Genomic DNA, 20,728 nt, shown 5'->3' on the forward strand with positions numbered 1-20,728 from the left:
CAGCTGATCTGGACACTAGCGGCGCACACCGCGATAACGTCATCGCTGTGCGCGCCGCTAGTATCCACCAGAATCGATTAGCTTACCGCCGGCACAGACAGGAAGACGCGATGCTGCAGACAACGGTGACGGCTCCACACACGGTGACGGCTCCACACAGCGGCGCTGCAGCTAAGACAGAGATCGGTGCTTCAGGGAGTGAGGAAGGGTAAGTATAAACGTTTATTTTTTTTTTCCTGTGCCACATGATACACGCCATTTACCAGGATGGGGGTATATCATGAGCAGGATGGATGGGGGTATTTCATGAGGATAGATGGGGGCATTTCATGAGCAGGATGGATGGGGGCATTTCATGAGCAGGATGGATGGGGGTATATCATGAGCAGGATGGATGGGGGTATTTCATGAGCAGGATAGATGGGGGCATTTCATGAGCAGGATAGATGGGGGCATTTCATGAGCAGGATGTATGGGGGCATTTCATGAGCAGGATGGATGGGGGCATTTCATGAGCAGGATGGATGGGGGCATATCATGAGCAGGATGGATGGGGGCATTTCATGAGCAGGATGGATGGGGGCATATCATGAGCAGGATAGATGGGGGCATATCATGAGCAGGATGGATGGGGGCATATCATGAGCAGGATGGATGGGGGTATTTCATAAGCAGGATGGATGGGGGCATTTCATGAGCAGGATGGATGGGGGCATTTCATGAGCAGGATGGATGGGGGTATTTCATGAGCAGGATGGATGGGGGCATTTCATGAGCAGGATGGATGGGGGTATATCATGAGCAGGATGGATGGGGGCATTTCATGAGCAGGATGGATGGGGGTATTTCATGAGCAGGATGGATGAGGGCATTTCATGAGCAGGATGGATGGGGGCATTTCATGAGCAGGATGGATGGGGGTATTTCATGAGCAGGATGGATGAGGGCATTTCATGAGCAGGATGGATGGGGGCATTTCATGAGCAGGATGGATGGGGGTATATCATGAGCAGGATGGATGGGGGCATTTCATGAGCAGGATGGATGGGGGTATATCATGAGCAGGATGGATGGGGGTATATCATGAGCAGGATGGATGGGGGTATATCATGAGCAGGATGGATGGGGGTATTTCATGAGCAGGGTGGATGGGGGCATTTCATGAGCAGGGTGGATGGGGGCATTTCATGAGCAGGATGGATGGGGGCATTTCATGAGCAGGATGGATGGGGGCATATCATGAGCAGGATGGATGGGGGCATATCATGAGCAGGATGGATGGGAGCATATCATGAGCAGGATGGATGGGGGCATTTCATGAGCAGGATGGATGGGGGCATTTCATGAGCAGGATGGATGGGGGCATATCATGAGCAGGATGGATGGGGGCATATCATGAGCAGGATGGATGGGGGCATATCATGAGCAGCATGGATGGGGGCATTTCATGAGCAGGATGGATGGGGGCATTTCATGAGCAGGATGGATGGGGGCATATCATGAGCAGGATGGATGGGGGCATATCATGAGCAGGATGGATGGGGGCATATCATGAGCAGGATGGATGGGGGCATTTCATGAGCAGGATGGATGGGGGCATATCATGAGCAGGATGGATGGGGGTATACCATGATCAGGATGGATGGAAGGTATATTATTAGCAGGATGGATGGGGGGTATATTATTAGCAGGATGGGGGGTATATGAGCAGGATCATATACAAGGCAGGAGGATCCTTATCAGAATGGGGTACCTTAGTAGAGAATTTGGGGACATTACCCCCATAACAGTGTCAGCAGCAGATCTTCGCCCCATAACAGTGTGTCATGACCATATTTTTTGGTTAAAATTTTATTTTCCTATTTTCCGCCTCTAAAACCAGGGTGCGTCTTATAGTCCGAAAAATACGGTACATATTAAATCTCAATAATCTTTTTATGAAAATTATCATTATAATGTTTGTTTTAAAGGTTGGTTTTTTTTCCATTTTTTTCTTAGTGTTGGAATGTGCAAACTTTATTTAGTACTGTCTTTGTATTGAAAACGCATCCCATTTTAAGCACTGAAAAAGCATGTAAAACGCGGTCAAAACGCGGCAAAAACGCAAGAAAAATGCATGCATTTTTAATGTGTTTTTGTGATCACAAAGAAATTTGACATTGACAAATTCTGCCAGAGGATGCGTTTTTAACTGCAAGGTACAGAACGCAACGTGCGCACATGGCCTTAAGGTTTTACTGACCTGCTTAAGAAGGATGCTGCAGCGCTGGGACCATAGAGGCACTCTTTCACTGTGAGAGAGATCCATGAGGGTTATGGGATCTCGCAACCTGGAAGTTCATTTTGGGTGACATTAGGGACACTTCCAAAAGTTTTGGTACTGGATTACATTTAGAAAATTCACTAATCTGCGGCTCTCTTCTGCTTTAGTAAATAAAAAAAGAAGCCGCAGATTTGTGATAAGCACTATTTAAAGGGAAAGTCGTCAAACACATTGCGCTAACAATTGGGGGATATTACCCCTGTAACAGTGTCAGTAGCAGATCCCCCATAACAGTGCATCATGACCACATTTTTTGCTTCAATCTTTTTCCCTATTTTCCTACTAGGTGTGTCTAATGGTCCGAAAAATACGATAAGTTTAAAAAGAAAGAAAATGGTTCTTTCCCTCACCAATTCTTCCTTGAGCAATTGTAGACAATTTTTGGATAAAACTCTTTGAATTATAGTACATCATGATGGCTTCTCTTTTGTGACCCATCTGACAACATAGAATAGAGAAACTTCGGCACACGTGAAAGAATAGAGGAAAATTTGCTTGAATTTAATGTCTTTATTTTGTGAAAAAAGGGGTAACAAAAGAACGTCCCTCATACCACCGACTTTTCGGCGTGTAGCCTTTATCTGGGTGATAGGGATCTAGCAAAGACCAATAGTGAATTACGCGCTTAATGGATAGTATTAATCCAGGGAAAAGATGGGGAATCCTGTACTCTGGATCAAGGTGGAAGGAGCAAATGGCCTTGGGCAATGTGATACAGCGCCTGCAGTGGTGGCTGGAGTCAGGGTGAGAAGCGCCTTCTCACCCTCACTCCAGCCACCACTGCAGGCGCTGTATCACATTGCCCAAGGCCATTTGCTCCTTCCACCTTGATCCAGAGTACAGGATTCCCCATCTTTTCCCTGGATTAATACTATCCATTAAGCGCGTAATTCACTATTGGACATACAGGGACATACCTCTGTACAACTTAGCAAATAAGGGACATAACGCATGCCAAAACCCTTTAGTGCTCCACAAAATATATACCACAAGGATTTACCATATCCTTATTCATTGTCCTACATACAGGGATATTATATCCTTTCATTTGGCATCTCACAAGAATAGTGATCCTGGTGGATCGATAGGGCCTTTCACACAGTCCCCCCCAGCGCAAAGGAGAGCCTCTTTGAGTCAACACGAAATGTATTTTTCAGTGTTTTCTCTTCATCGTTATTGTCTTTGCTAGATCCCTATCACCCAGATAAAGGCTACACGCCGAAACGTCGGTGGTATGAGGGACGTTCTTTTGATACCCCTTTTTTTCACAACATAAAGACATTAAATTCAAGCAAATTTTCCTCTATTCTTTCACGTGTGCCGAAGTTTCTCTATTCTATATTGGCTAATTTTTACTTCAGAGCACCGTGCCACACGGTTGAGCCGGGCTTACTCTTTATCCATCTGACAACATGACCTGATTAATAAATAATAAATAAACATTTGGCAAATTCTGAAAGCAAGAATGGCTGCTCTACTCTGTTGGTTTTCTGATAATCGGCAAAACTTGGTTTACCATTTAAACATTTCAATTATTCACAACATGAAAAAGGTTCCTTCCCTGTGCGGCTTCTTCAGATGTTTAACAAGATCTGATTTCTAAGAGTTACAGTTTCCACATTCAGAACATAAAAATGATTTATTTGGTGTGATTTTTTTGATGGTAAACAAGTTGTGATTTCCTAATAAAACATTTACCACATTCTGGGCATGAAAATGACCTCCCCTGTGTGACATCTTTGATGCCTAACACAATGTGATTTCCTAATAAAACATTTACCACATTCTGGGCATGAAAATGGTTTCTCCCCTGTGTGAGATCTTTGATGCCTAACACAATTTGATTTTCGAATAAAACATTTCCCACATTCTGAACATGAAAATGGCTTCTCCCCTGTGTGAATTTTCTGATGTGTAACGAGATGTGATCTCGCAATAAAACATTTCCCACACTCTGAACATGAAAATGTCTTCTCCCCTGTGTGAGATCTTTGATGCGTAACACAATGTGATTTCCGAATAAAACATTTCCCACATTCTGAACATGAAAATGGCTTCTCCCCTGTGTGAATTTTCTGATGTGTAACAAAATTTGATCTCGCAATAAAACATTTCCCACACTCTGAACATGAAAATGTCTTCTCCCCTGTGTGAGATCTTTGATGGATATTAAGATATGATTTCCGAGTAAAACATTTCCCACATTCTGAACATGAAAATGGCTTCTCTCCGGTGTGATTTTTCTGATGTGTAACAAGATATGATTTCTGAATAAAACATTTCCCACATTCTGAACATAAAAATGGCTTTTCCCCTGTGTGAATTCTTTGATGCGCAACAAGATCTGATTTCCGAATAAAACATTTCCCACACTCTGAACATGAAAATGGCTTCACACCTGTGTGAATTCTTTGATGCTCAACAAGATCCGATTTCCAAATAAAACATTTCCCACACTCTGAACATGCAAATGGCTTCTCCCCTGTGTGAATTTTTTGATGATTAGCAAGGGTTATTTTCCGAGTAAAACATTTTCCACATTCTAGGCATGAAAATGGCTTCTCCCCTGTGTGAGTTTTTTGATGTCTAACAAGGTTTGATTTCCAAATAAAACATTTCCCACATTTTGAACATGAAAATGGTTTCTTCCTTGCAGGAGCAGTTACATGTTCCACATCCTTTCTGTACCTTTCATTTTGCTTAAAATTCTGTGATAAATCGGACTTTTGGACTTGTTTGAAAACATCAGATGATAAAGCTTTCCGATGAAGGACTGGAGGTATATCTGTGACAACAGCATACTCTTTATATGTATCATGTGTGATACTTTGATCATCTGTTTTAAATTCTGAAGATATTAGATTTCCATCTGAACTCCCAATACAGTCATCTGCTAAAAATAAACAGTTATTATTTCTTAATGATATTATCTTGAAATTAATTTATTTTTTAAACCATGACATCAGAAATTAAATTAGGAAAAAATGTATTCTGAATCTGTTGTCCAATTTCGATATCTAAAGCGGGCTTTACACGCTACGATATATCTAACGAGATGTCGGCGGGGTCACGTCGTTAGTGACGCACATCCAGCGTCGTTAGTGATATCGTAGCGTGTGACAGCTATGAACGAGCAGAAATACTCACCTTCCCGTTCATCGCTGAAACGTCGCTCATTTTCTAAAAATCGCACGTCCTGTTGTTTATCGTACCTGGGGCAGCACACATCGCTCCGTGTGACACCCCGGGAACGATGAACTGCAGCTTACCTGCGTCCCGCCGGCAATTCTGAAGGAAGGAGGTGGGCGGGATGTTTACGTCCCGCTCATCTCCGCCACTTTGCTTCGATTGGCCGGCCGCTGTGTGACGCTGAACGTCCCTCCCCCTTCAGGAAGTGGATGTTCGCCGCCCACAGCGAGGTCGTTTGGAAGGTAAGTACATGTAACGGGGGGTTACAACATTGTGCAAGACGGGCAAAAAATTGCCCGTGCCGCACAAACGATGGAGGCGGGTGCAATCGCAAATGTGATCGCATGACATATTGAAACGTGTAAAGCAGGCTTTAAGCTGCTTTCACACTTGCGTTGTGTCTCATCCGCCTTGTCCATTGCTGCGTCGAAACGATGCATCCGTCAATTTTTGTGTTGCTAACAGATCCAAAGGATGCGTTATTTTGCAGGCATCCGTCAGCGGCACTACCACCCCCATCATCACTGCACAAGGAGGTACTACCGCCCCCATCATCACTGCACACACCGGCACTACAGCCCCCATTATCACCACACACACGCAGGCACTACCACCATCATCGCCGCACACACACCGGCACTACCGTCCCCATCATCACCGCACACCCCGGCACTACCGTCCCCATCATCACTGCACACACCGTCACTACCGCCTCCATCATCACCGCACACACACAGGCACAATTGCTCCCATCATCACCGCACACACGCAGGCACTACCACCATCATCGCCGCACACACACACAGCGGCACTACCGTCCCCATCATCACTGCACACACAGTCACTACCGCCTCCATCATCACCGCACACACACAGGCACAATTGCTCCCATCATCACCGCACACACACAGGCACTACAACCCCCCATCATCACCGCACACACACAGGAACTACAACCCCCATCATTACCGCACACACACAGGCACTACCTCAGTGACATCCCCGCTGACCGCGCGAATCACTTCAGTTTCTGCATGGAGCTCAGAGAGTGGCGGTGTTCTACTGCTGCTACTGTCAGCTTCTGATGTAGCAAAGCTGAAAGCGTCATGGGACCTCATGTGGATTACGTCGGACCTTGGAGGGGTATTTGGGGGATTAATAAAGTGGTAAAAGAGGGTGTTGTCTTTTATTCCAGATAAAGGATTTTTTTTGGGTGTATGTGTTTATTTACTTTCACTTACAGGTTAATAATGGGTGGTGTGGGGTGTGGACTGACCGGAGATGCAAGAGGAAGCTAAGAGGGAGAGCTCCTGGAACTGCCGATTATCCTAACTTCTTCTGGGCCGTGAAGAGGACAAAAATCATCCGTGCAGCAACCAGAGGCCACCCTGCACTTACTGCACAGCTTGGACAGTGGTTACATGGCCGGGCGGACGAGCAGGAGGCAGAAGGAGGCGGCGGCAGAAATGGAGGGTACTGCACAAAATGGTTGTGGGACACAGACACCAGCCTCCAAAGCAGGGAGAGCTGCAGCCATGCACGCTGCTGAAAAACTGTCTGAGTACGCCAGGGGCACAGAACGCGGGCCTCCCACGGTACACAGGGATGAGGGAGCTGAACGGGGGAGCTCCAGGCAGCACAGCCCTCACAATACAGTGGAGGAGGAAGGAGGAACTAGTGCAGACTCATTATTATTACAGCAAGGTTTGCAAAACAAGCTGGAGCCCACTCTGAAAGACGTGCTTGCAGCTATAGCTCAAAATGGCTCCACGATGACATCCCTCAGCTTCCAGATGGGCCAAATCATGGAGGAGTTATCAGGTGTGAAACAGAGCCTCCAAAAAGTGAATGACCGCATGATGGCATCAGAGGGAAGAATCAGTGACAAAATGCCCCAGGTTACCCGTGACTCCCGAAGGCATGATCAGCAACTGGCATTTCTACTTAACAAGACAGATGATTTAGAAAATAGACTGAGGAGAAACAATGTGCGGCTGATAGGGGTTCCAGAAATAACGGAAGGGACAAATTCGTCAGAATTCTTTGAGAGATGGCTACAAAACGTATTTGACGCAGAGGTCCTATTCACCCCTGTATGCTATAGAGAGAGCCCACTGAGTGCCCACCAGACCCCTGCCTCCGGGAGCTCCTCCAAGACCTGTCCTGGTGAAACTACTACATTATAGAGACCGGGATGCGATCCTAAGAGCGGCTAGAAACAAAGGGTCCATAACGGTGGACGGCCACAAAATATCAGTCTTTCCTGATGATTCAGTTGAAATTTCAAAAAGAGCTCAATTCACAGATGTCAAACGACGCCTGAGAAATGCACAAGTCTCATACTCCATGCTGTACCCAGCAAAGCTCCGGTAGCTGCACTGCAAGAGACATTCTTTTTTTGAAAATCCTAAAGATGCTCTCAGATGGCTCAACATGAATGAGCAACAGCTCAGGCAAAGTCCACAACGTTGATATGTAACCCTTTAAGGACTTTATGGGTGATGAATACTCGACTTTCTGCTGCGATTACATAGGATTGGCCCAGTGGATAAAATTATTATGATACCCATTGATTGGTTCCAGCGGAATTCCCTGGAAGAGGAGTTTGGGTTTCTTCTTCTTTCCCTTTTTCACTTCCAGAGACTGTTTTTGTTTTTCTCACTTCCCTGCAGTTTTCATTGTTCTCAGGCTTTTTTTTCTTGCCTTAAACCATTTTGGGAAGTGGGAATTTTATTGTCTCTCTTGTTTCGGCTTCAGGATGGACTGGTGCCTCAGTTTCAACGTTTATGTTGTGGGACAACTGTTAGATGTGGGGGGGAATATTTTTGCAGCTTTAATGATGCTTTTATATTAATGTCTGCTAATGGTTCTCATGTGGTTCAGGAAGGTGGAGGAGGGTTGGAACTCTTTGCCGGGTGTGACTGCCTGCACTACATACGCATACCACCAGGATGGCGGGTAGGATTAACATTCTTTCTTGGAATGTCTGTGGCTTGGGGGACACCACAAAAAGGGTAGCAGTAATGGAACAGGTCAAATCCCACTTTCCAGCAATCATCTGCCTACAGGAAACACATTTGGAGGGCGACAAAATAGCATACATGAATCGCTCATTGGTGGGCCATTGTTTCCACTCAACCTACACAGCTCATTCCAGAGGTGTCAGTATCTTAGTCCACAGAGCAATCCCATTTGAGATCATTTCATCCACAGTAGATCAGGAAGGTAGATTCATTTGCATGCACTGTAAAATATTTAACAAGGAGCTCCTTCTGATAACAGTTTAAATACCGCCTCCATATAATAATACTGTTATGAACAAAATTGCGGAAATGATTAGCAAGACCCCCAATGTACAGGTGGTGTGCACGAGGGATTTCAACAACATCATTCACCCATATTGGGACAAACACAATGCGGGTACTCAGAACACTATCCTAACTCCAAATTTGGGGAGACGGTGGCTGAACTGGCACTTTCAGATCTGTGGCGAATCAGAAACCGATCAAGCGATTCTCATGCTATTCCAAAACACACAACACTCTGTCCAGAATAGACCTGATCTTGGGCTCGGAGGGTATACTACCAAAGGTGGAAAACACAGAATACCTTCCTAGAGGTTTATCAGACCATTCCCCACTGTTGACACGACTTAATATTTTACCCAAGCTTGATCATACCAGTAGCTTGTGGTCCTTTAATCCTTTTTGGCTACAGATTATAGATGTGGGCCTGGTTGAACTAGCCCTTGAATACTATTTTCAGGACAACTGTACTGGGGAGATGTCGCTTAACACTGTTTGGGATGCCATGAAGGCCTGTTTGAGGGGATCACTGATACAGGGGGTCAGTAGATCTAAAATTAAGTCGGCACAATTTGAAATTTTTCTTAAAGAACGGGTCCAGACAACAGAACAAAAGTACATTCTGTCAGGGGACACACGGGACTTACTGGAATGGAATGAGGCACAAGAAGCATATGACTCTCACATTAAGGAACGGGCCACTAACAAAAGACTTTTTTCATAACAGAGATTCTTTGAAAAGAGCGAAAAAGCGGGTTATTTATTAGCGGTGATTGCTAAAGCACAAAGGGGGAACATATTTGTGGGGGCGCTAAGGGACAAAACCTGGACCATAGTCAATCAACCTGACCAAATTTTGGCTACCTTCTCTGAATTCTACGAACAACTTTACAGTACTAAACTGCAATATGATAGGGAACAGATAGCTTCTTACCTGAAAGACATCCCCCTGCCCTCATTTTCAGATGGGGACAGGGTATACCTAAACAGTCCACTCACAGTGGAAGAGTTGCATTTAGCAGTGTCCTCCATGCCCAATAATAAGTCACCGGGTTCAGATGGGATCCCCACAGAGATTTACAAAAAGTTTGGAGACATCCTGCTCCCCCAGCTGCTGTCGACCTTCTAGGTAGGCATGAAAAATATATATTTACAAGCATTTATTAACAAAACAAGTTTTGAAATGCAATTATATACAATGTGATATACTTCAGAGTTCCTATCTCCAATCTGGGGCTGCGCTTTTTAGTAAATAAAGCAGTGGGCAACCTGAGATTAGTGAATAATCTAAATATAATCCAGTATCAAAACCTTTCACAAATGTTCCTAAAGGCTCTCGAAGTGAACTACTAGCAGAGTTAAGCCTGAGTTAAGCCTGAATTTCCATTTTGTGGGATCTCAGTGTGCAGAGCGGGATCCCACAAATCTCTGCGGCTGCTCTAAGCACGAGACATTGCTCTCAACTAATCCAGCGCGGTCACATACTTTAAGATTTTACTGAACTGCTTAAGAAGGATGCCGCAGAGCTGGGGTCGTAGAGCTCACTCTTTTACTGTGAGAGTGATTGCTGAGGGCTCTGGGATCTCACAACCTGGAAGTTTCTTTCGGGGGACATTAGGGACACTTCTAAAAATTGTCAGAAAAGTTTAGTGAAAGAGGGTGGTGCCTGAAACGGTCAGACAGATTCACAACAATTTGTGCCCTTTTATGATATGTGATTTTGAATATTGTACTTTTTTACTTTTACTATTAACCAATTATAATATTTTTCAGACTGTAAGACACATTCTCCCCCCTCCCCCCCAAAAAAAATGTGTAGGAAAAGGGGGGGGGGGGGTTGTCTCATAGTCCGAGTGCTCCTGCTGGAGGGGTGGCAGTGGACAAGTGGGTCACAGGAGGCAGGAACCAGAGTCAGGGCTAACACTGTGCCCACTTATAACGAAAGTGAATATTCACTGCTGCTCACTCTCATAATGCCATCTACCTCTAGGCACTGAAGCTGCCATTGAGGAGTGGGAGAAATTATGGGTGTGGGGAGCAGTGACTATTCCTTCTCTTTAATGATGGGCACACATGATCACCCAGCTGCCAACTTACTGCTGCGGCTGGATGATCTCTAATAGAGAATGAATAGTCACTGCTTCACAAGCCCATAATCTCGGGTGTATGGGAGCAGTGAATATTCCGGCAGCTGATGTCCGCATGTAACTGCAGGTGCATGGCAGTGACGTCATGCAATGCGTCACTTACACACTGAATTCACTTGCCAGGATCAAAGACAACACCACACACTGGTGGAGCAGAGGGATGGTGTGTATAACCATTTTTTATGTCTGCAGTATGATGAGGGACATATATACCAGGATAATGGCAGGGAAAGACATATCATTGGTGGAACATGCGGCCCAAGAGGTAAGGGGGCCCATTTTCACCTGTAAATACCAAGATGGGGATTATATATTCCATATATACCAGGATAAGGGCTATATATTCCAGAAAGGGCCCAGGATGAAGATTGTGTACCAGGATGAGAGCCATATATACCAGGATGAGGGTTATATATACCAGGATGAGGACCATATATACTAGGATGAGCCAAGGATGAGGGCCATATATACCAGGATGCAAGCTATATTTACCATGATGGGACAAAGATGGGGAATATATATACCAGGATGAAAGACATATACACCAGCATGATCGACACATATAACTGGAAAGGGCCCAGGATGGGGGACATTAGTACAGAATTGGGGGATATTATCACTATAAAAGTGACAGCAGCAGATCCCCCCCCACATAACAGTGTATCATGACTACATTTTTTGCTTCAAATCTTTTTCCTATTTTCCTTCTCTAAAAGCTAGGTGTCTCTTATGGTCATAATAATACAGTAAGTTTAAAAAAAGAAAATGGTGCTTTCCATGACCAATTCTTACTTGAGCAATTAATTTTTGGATAAAAACCTTTGACTCACGATACATCATGATGGCTTCTCCCATGTGACTCATCTGACAAGAGGACCTGATTAATGATAAAAACATTTGCCAGATTTCAAAGGCAAGAATGGCTCCTCTACTGTGTGTGTTTTCTCATGGTCGACAAGACTTGATTTACCAGTTAAACATTTCAAATATTCACAACATGAAAAAAGTTCCTTCCCTGTGCGGCTTCTTCAGATGTTTAACGAGTTCTGATTTCTGAAAATAACATTTTCCACATTCAGAACATAAAAATGGTTTATCCCCTGTGTGAAGTTCTCCATGGTCAACAAGATTTGATTTCCGAATAAAACATTTCCCACACTCTGAACATGAATATGGCTTCTCCCCTGTGTGAATTTTCTGATGTCTAACAAGGTCTGATTTCTGAATAAAACATTTCCCACACTCTGAACATGAAAATGGCTTTTCCCCCTGTGTGAAATATTTGATGCCAAACAAGATTTGATTTCCGAATAAAACATTTCCCACACTCTGAACATGAAAATGTTTTCTCCCCTGTGTGAGATCTTTGATGCTCAACAAATTCAGATTTCCGAATAAAACATTTCCCACACTCTGAACATGAAAATGGCTTCTCCCTTTTCGAGATATTTGATGCTCAACAAATTCAGATTTCCGAATAAAACATTTCCCACACTCTGAACATGAAAATGGCTTCTCCCTTGTGGGAGCTGTTTCATGTTCCACATCCCTTCTGTAACTTTCATTTTGCTTACAATTCTGTGAAAAATCGGAATTTTGGACTGGTTTGAAAAGATCAGTTGTTAAAGCTTTCCGAGAAAGGACTGGAGGTATATCTGGGACAACAGCATGCCCTTTATATGTATCATGTGTTATACTTTGATCATCTGTTTTAAATTCTGAAGATATCAGATTTACATCCGAACTCCCAATAGAGTCATCTGCTAAAAATAAACACAATGTTATTATTTTATAATGATATCTTGAAAATACATTTATTTTTTTTAAACCATAATATAAGAAATTAAATTAGGAAAAAAATGTATTCTGAATCTGCTATCTAATTTTGACATCTAAGAATTACATCTTCGTTACTTCGGATCTCCCAATCCTAGCACCAGTTCTCTGGAATGTGTTACAGTAAATAATCTGATGGATTGTCACAATGTGATTGCAGGATAATGAGGGACAGGGGGCTCCTATACTGTCCCTCACACTAGGGGACCCTAAGGTATTCCTAACCTCTGGATTACCCCTGAAGATGGAGATGCCGGAGTCCCGTGCATTACTGTCTTCCTGATCAGATTTATTCTGTGATCCCCTTGGGAAGAAAGGGACAGGAGTATGATGGAAACACAGATTAAGACAGATGGGACAAATTGCAAACTCATAGAAATAAACAGTGACAGACTAAGGACAAAAGCAAGAGGAGGAAGGTAGCAACAAAAAGACAACAAGAGTTAACACCACAACAGTTCACAGCAATAATGCACAACAACCACCTGTAAGTCTGGATCACAAAATCTCACCAGATCAGTATAGGTAACCTATAACTGGCATTAATGAAATAGTCCAGCCAGCATATACAGAACGGGAGCAAATGATACTTTCTCCTCTACAACATGTGATGAAAGACATTGTCAAACATGTCCTTAAGCAGTCCTATGATTGGCATACAAATAAAAGGAGAATGGGGGCCCTGTGAAACTACTCAGTTTCCACTTCCTTTCCCTTAATGCCAGTCCTGTATGCCAGCCTGTTGTCTGTTCAGTTCATTTAGACTTCTGTAATTAAGAGGCCTTTGGTTCCATCATGTCAAACTACTTTGCAATCATCAAAGGTCCTTAAACAATCAACCTTAGAATACAACTGATGGGGACCCTAAAGGCTGCTTTGCACGGTACGACCGATTGTGCGATTTCACAATCGATCGTACCCGCCCCCGGCCTTTTTGCGTCACGGGCAAATCGCTGCCCGTGTCGCACAAAGTTAGTAACCCCCGTCACACATACTTACCTCTCGTGCGACCTCGCTGTGGGCGGCGAACGTCCACTTCCTGGAGTGGGAGGGACGTTCGGCGTCACAGCGGCGTCACACGGCCGCCGGCCAATAGAAGCGGAGGGGCGGAGATGAGCGGGACGTTAACATCCCGCCCACCTCCTTCCTTCCACATAGAGCCGGCGGCGGCCGCGGGAGGCAGGTGAGCTGCTCATCGTTCCCGTGGTGTCACACGGAGCGGCGTGTGCTACCACGGAAACGATGGTCAACTAAATCAAACGATATTATGGAACCTAGCGAGCAGTACCCGACTCACGATTTGTGAGCGATACTGCATCGCTAGGAGGTGTCACACAGACCGGCATCGCCAGCGATGCCGGATGTGCGTCACAAAAACCGTGACCCCGACACGATCTATCGCACGATAGATTGTCTGGTGTAAAGCAGCCTTAAGAGAGTTGGGTTCCTGAGAAATTGTGAATTTGACTCCTCCCAATACTGGCCCTGACTGTAACTAGGCCTTATTTTTGGAGTAGGGCTTATATTTCAAGTATTCTCCACAAATCCCATAAAATCGTGCTATGGCTTATTTTGGGGGTAGATCATATTTTCAGGGAAACAGGGTATTCATGAACCCTCTGCAGATCTTTGAGTTGCCTTCATAATGACATAGAGATGGCACTAGAAACAAACAGCAGAAGAAGCAGAAGCAAAGAAAATACAGCTGAAAAACCAGAGCAAAAAGTCTAAAAATGTAAACACAAAATTAGTGCAGAAAGTACATGAGTAGATAGCTCTTACTGGATAGAGCTGGAGGAAACACATCCTGAGGCACATCGGGATCTTCTTGTTTACAGTCCTGTGGGAGAAGAGGACGGGGACATCTCTCTGGTGTTATCCTCTTACTGGATAGACCTGGAGGAGACACATACAGGGACTGAATTCATTCCTTACATACAGATAATTATAGGCCGTGTGTATTTAGTCCTGTCTATTACCTGGTGATGTGAGGGGCTGGGGAACCTCCATCATGACGTCCTTGTACAGATCTTTGTGTCCTTCTAAATACTCCCACTCCTCCATGGAGAAATAGACGGTGACGTCCTGACACCCTATAGGAACCTGACACATACAATGATACCGTCACCCCCGATCCCTTCATAGCGTTACTGTATAATGTCCCAGCATTCCCAGCAGTGTCACCTCTCCAGTCAGCAGCTCAATCATCTTGTAGGGGAGTTCTAGGATCTTCTGGCCATTGATGTCCTCATGTATCAGGGGGTGAGGTGGAGGCCCCGTGATTGGGCTCAGGGGTCTTCCCCATCCCTCAGACACAGGGGCCTGACAGCGCTCACTAGAGGTCTTCTTCACTACTGTGTAATCCTGGTTATGGAGAGACACAGTAATAAATCTCACTCCAGACATTTCCAGAGTCCTCACCTCTCCAGTTCTGTCCATCTGTTATTCCCATAGATAAGAATGATGTAATGTGACGTCATCAGAATCTCTCACCTCTCCAGTAAGCCGGAAGAGGATCTCTAGGGTGAGGTGTAATATCCTCTCCGCCATCTTGTCCCTGTCCATATCCATCCTTGATAGAAAATTTTCTTAAAACAGAATAAAATCACTGAGAGGATCCGATATTATAAGGACCTGAATGGGAAGGAGATGAACCCATATGTAAAATTAATGGAGGTAAGATATCATTTGGGTAGAAAAAACAATTTCAATATGAAACGTGCTATGTAAGTAGTGAAACCAACCGATAAAAGTAGCACATTATTTTTATAGCAATATAAATACAATGAAAGGTGATCAGTTACCCATATTGCATCCAGAATGGTATCAATGAAAATGTCGGCTCATCAAGAAAAAAAACAAGTTACAAGTTTACAAAAGTGATTTTTATTCACCACTGGAGATGAGCGAACCTGAAGTTGCGATACAAAATCAGAACCCCAGAAAACAATAGTCATGTTCGGAGTTCGGATGCTTTACGTATATAAACCACTCTCGCGAGGATCGCGGTGCTTGGGTACGCTCGGTGCTCAGCCCAGTATGAGCCGCTTGCAGCGTTTGATCGGCTCACACTGGGAGTAACAACAACGTGATTGGATGTAGTGTGCACAAACAAAAAAATAAATAGAAAAAATCCACAATCTGCCGGAAGTGATGTGATTATGGCTGCATGTGGGTGGAGACATGACCTGCCCAATTAATGACTTCAAATAAAGTTCAGGTTAAGTCTAAGTCCAGAACCGATCTTTACAAAAGTTCAGCTGGATCAGCAGAAGCCAAACATCCGCTCATCTCTAGTCACCGCTAAATAATAAAATATACAAGTCTGATATTGCTGTAATCACACTGACCTGGAGAATCACGCTGACCGCTCACTTTCAGCACACAATGAATGTAGTAAAAACAATGGTTGAATTATTTTTTTTTTTTCACCATTTCACCGTACTTTGAATTTTTACTTAATTTCCAGTACATTTTATGGTAAAATGAAAAACTATGAGTCATCTTCAAAAAAAAAATTTCATACAGCAATGTGGATTGAAAAATAAAAGGACAATTGCTCCCGGAATAAGAGAAGGAGAATAGGAAAGAGAAAAAACTAAACATTTCTGAGTTTTTCAGTTAAGAACAGGGCAATGGAATTAGGATTTGATGTATTCTTGTTTCTAATGGACGCAGAGGGGCCCGGCGTTGATTCATATGGGGCCTGTGCGATTTATTTCTGTTAATTATTTTAAGAATAAAAGAAAATGCTCACATGGCTCCTGTTCAGCCCCCGTGGACTACTGACCTTCGCTCTGCATCGGGGTCCTGCAAATCAGTTTCCCCATCTGAAGACTCTAGTGATACGGCACAGTGAGAGCGCTTGTATAGAAATCAGATCACGGAGACAAGTGTGGCCGTAGCGGGGTCCCTCTTATACGAGGGTCACAGAGCTGACAGATGGTGTACGGATCTGTGCACTGGGTGACACACACAATTTACCTCCCATTTCTTGTATGAAGGCAGCAAAATAGTGAAAATTAACACAATTGAAAAATGTGCCCACATTATATTTCACTTTTAAACTAGAAAAATGATGTAAATAAAAAAGTTTAGATATTCTTAACTGGTTTCGGAGCTCGTAGACTTTAAACATCCGGGTCATCTGTCACGCTCCCGGTGTCCCAGCACCACTCCTTACCCACTGATCCGGTCGCACCATCCCGGCACCGCTCCTTAACCACTGATCCAGTCCACGTGTCCACCGGTCATGGCTGCCGCTCCCGCTCGTGCTCTCCTGTATCCTGCTCCTGGTCTTATGAGTCTGACACTGAGTCTTAGCCACATGTTTCTGTTTAGGACCGGGCCGCGCCCACTCTCCTGGTCTTATAGGCCCAGCACACCTGAAGCAGGATATGACATAGGGCTGCGCTGGGTATATAAGACTGGGCTTCCCATGTGGGCGGGGCCTGATCAACGTGTCTTGAAGCTTAGTCTTGAAAGCTAGGTGCCCAGGTCCCCTTGGCCGTGTTCCGTTACCTGTACTACTGCTTGCCATTACTACCCGGCACCTGTACCAGTATTCCGTATTGTCCTAAGGAACTCCGTGACCCCAGTGACTTTGTTCCACCCGTCCCCTGTGGGACGCTGTCCCCGTCTCGGCCACGCTAGTGCTCCAGCTACCGTGTACCCAGGCCTCCGGTGGGGTGCACGGTCCAGTGGATTCACCTTCTGGGCCTACCAGTCCTCCCTGGAGCTTACATCATCTGACTCCTACTTTGCAGTGATGTTCTACAATGTCATTACATAGCAGTGCATCTATACGCAAACATGTAGCAACGGAAAATAAATCCGTCCATCTCTACATAAGGCAGAGATGGTTTATTACTGCCTCTGCCTTCTCTGTCACTGTATACACAGCTGTGTGGTGCGATGCAGCTGTAACGGTGAGGGATCTAACAGTGACGCAGATCTCTGTGTAAGAGCCCATCCACCATCGGTATGTGCCAATTGTAATTGTTTGGGGTCTGGTCTGGGGGGGTTCTGCTTTCTTTTGAGGGTGTCCATTTTCTTTGGGGCCTGAGAAGAAGAGATCCAGCTTCCGAATTGTCTTTAAAAAACTTAGCAATTCTTTATTCATTTAAAATACAGAAAAAAAATGGACATGGACATATATCAAGATATAATGAAATGGGGCCAGAAAGACATGGAAACAGCAACACGTTTCAAACATGGTCTGTGTTCTTTGTCAACCCCAATGGGAAAATTTACCCTAAGTTATATAATAAGTCCACTCCAGCCAATCAGGCATGGAGTGGACTTAATCAGTAGAAACACACAATACACATGTTATCAATACAAACAAAGGGAAAAAAATAAAAAGTAAAACATACAATCAACATATGTTGATTAAAAAAATCAACAATTAAAAAATTGTATGTATATACAAATATAAAAATACATAAAAATGTATAACAGCATAAACACATTCTAATAATGAAACATAACATCGTGCCTCAGATTCAAACCTTAGGTGATTTTGTTTTTGAATGGAAAATCCAAGCATAAATAGAAGCACATTAAGGTCATGGAGTGGCCCAGCCAGACTCCAGACCTTAATCCCATAGAAAACCCATGGAGGACATGAAGCTACAAGTTGCCAAGCAACAGACTTAAAATCTTAATTGATTTAGAGATGATCTGCAAAGAAAAGTGGAGCAAAATTCCTCCTGACATCAAACCTCATCATCAACTGCAAAGAACATCTGACTGCTGCGCTGCCAACAAGGGGACGGCCACCAAGTATTAAGCCTTGTTTGCCAGAGAAATCAAATAATTATTTTTCTCTGCAAAATGCAAATAAATGTATAGAATTTATACAATGTGATTTTCTGGATTTTATTTTGGATTTTCTATGACTCACTGACAAAATTAAGTAACCCTTAAAATTATCAACTGTTCATGTCTTTATCAGTGGGAAACTTACACAATCAGCGAGGGATCCAATACTTATTCCCTTCCCTGTAAGTTATTCACATCCGGGCTCCGCACTGCACTGGATTTTATTGTTGGGATTTTTTATTTTTGTTGATAAAAACCTGTAAAAAAACCCCAGGAAAAACCCAAATAAGAAACCGACTTCAGCCTCGTCATAAAAGAAAAGACAATAACATGAGAACGAAGGAGAGGACATAATAGAGACCCTGCACCTACCTCCACCTGCAGAGCCGCACACTAGATATATAATACCCTGCACCTACCTCCACCTGCAGAGCCGCACACTAGATATATAATACCCTGCACCTACCTCCACCTGCAGAGCCGCACACTAGATATATAATACCCTGCACCTACCTCCACCTGCAGAGCCGCACACTAGATATATAATACCCTGCACCTACCTCCACCTGCAGAGCCGCACACTAGATATATAATACCCTGCACCTACCTCCACCTGCAGAGCCGCACACTAGATATATAATACCCTGCACCTACCTCCACCTGCAGAGCCGCACACTAGATATATAATAACCTGCACCTACCTCCACCTGCAGAGCCGCACACTAGATATATAATACGCTGCACCTACCTCCACCTGCAGAGCCGCACACTAGATATATAATACCCTGCACCTACCTCCACCTGCAGAGCCGCACACTAGATATATAATACCCTGCACCTACCTCCACCTGCAGAGCCGCACACTAGATATATAATACCCTGCACCTACCTCCACCTGCAGAGCCGCACACTAGATATATAATACCCTGCACCTACCTCCACCTGCAGAGCCGCACACTAGATATATAATACCCTGCACCTACCTCCTCCTGCAGAGCCGCACACTAGATATATAATACCCTGCACCTACCTCCACCTGCAGAGCCGCACACTAGATATATAATACCCTGCACCTACCTCCACCTGCAGAGCCGCACACTAGATATATAATACCCTGCACCTACCTCCTCCTGCAGAGCCGCACACTAGATATATAATACCCTGCACCTACCTCCACCTGCAGAGCCGCACACTAGATATATAATACCCTGCACCTACCTCCACCTGCAGAGCCGCACACTAGATATATAATACCCTGCACCTACCTCCTCCTGCAGAGCCGCACACTAGATATATAATACCCTGCACCTACCTCCTCCTGCAGAGCCGCACACTAGATATATAATAACCTGCACCTACCTCCTCCTGCAGAGCCGCACACTAGATAGATAATACCCTGCACCTACCTCCACCTGCAGAGCCGCACACTAGATATATAATACCCTGCACCTACCTCCACCTGCAGAGCCGCACACTAGATATATAATACCCTGCACCTACCTCCTCCTGCAGAGCCGCACACTAGATATATAATACCCTGCACCTACCTCCACCTGCAGAGCCGCACACTAGATATATAATACCCTGCACCTACCTCCACCTGCAGAGCCGCACACTAGATATATAATACCCTGCACCTACCTCCACCTGCAGAGCCGCACACTAGATATATAATACCCTGCACCTACCTCCACCTGCAGAGCCGCACACTAGATATATAATACCCTGCACCTACCTCCACCTGCAGAGCCGCACACTAGATATATAATACCCTGCACCTACCTCCACCTGCAGAGCCGCACACTAGATATATAATACCCTGCACCTACCTCCACCTGCAGAGCCGCACACTAGATATATAATACCCTGCACCTACCTCCACCTGCAGAGCCGCACACTAGATATATAATACCCTGCACCTACCTCCTCCTGCAGAGCCGCACACTAGATATATAATACCCTGCACCTACCTCCACCTGCAGAGCCGCACACTAGATATATAATACCCTGCACCTACCTCCACCTGCAGAGCCGCACACTAGATATATAATACCCTGCACCTACCTCCACCTGCAGAGCCGCACACTAGATATATAATACCCTGC

General features: G+C 44.6%; 3 protein-coding genes across 3 annotated transcripts in view; 1 reads left to right on the forward strand and 2 right to left on the reverse strand.

Moving 5' to 3' along the window:
* Window positions 1–20,728, forward strand: part of LOC142259266 (uncharacterized) — a 343,907-nt gene that overhangs the window by 61,929 nt on the left and 261,250 nt on the right. The window lies entirely within an intron of this gene.
* Window positions 3,660–5,259, reverse strand: LOC142259268 (uncharacterized; the record flags this gene model as incomplete). Its single annotated transcript, XM_075331747.1, has 1 exon — window positions 3,660–5,259. A coding segment is annotated over one exon (1,242 nt), but the record flags the coding sequence as incomplete, so codon positions are not given.
* LOC142259267 (uncharacterized) overlaps window positions 10,671–20,728 on the reverse strand; it is a 43,251-nt gene continuing 33,193 nt past the window's right edge. Inside the window, 2 exon segments of the mRNA XM_075331745.1 lie at window positions 10,671–12,233; window positions 12,235–12,400. Coding sequence (XP_075187860.1) covers window positions 11,955–12,233; window positions 12,235–12,400 — 445 coding nt within the window. The 3' untranslated portion in view covers window positions 10,671–11,954.

The sequence above is a fragment of the Anomaloglossus baeobatrachus genome (genome assembly GCF_048569485.1).
Source record: "Anomaloglossus baeobatrachus isolate aAnoBae1 chromosome 5 unlocalized genomic scaffold, aAnoBae1.hap1 SUPER_5_unloc_5, whole genome shotgun sequence".
Classification (NCBI taxonomy): domain Eukaryota; kingdom Metazoa; phylum Chordata; class Amphibia; order Anura; family Aromobatidae; genus Anomaloglossus; species Anomaloglossus baeobatrachus.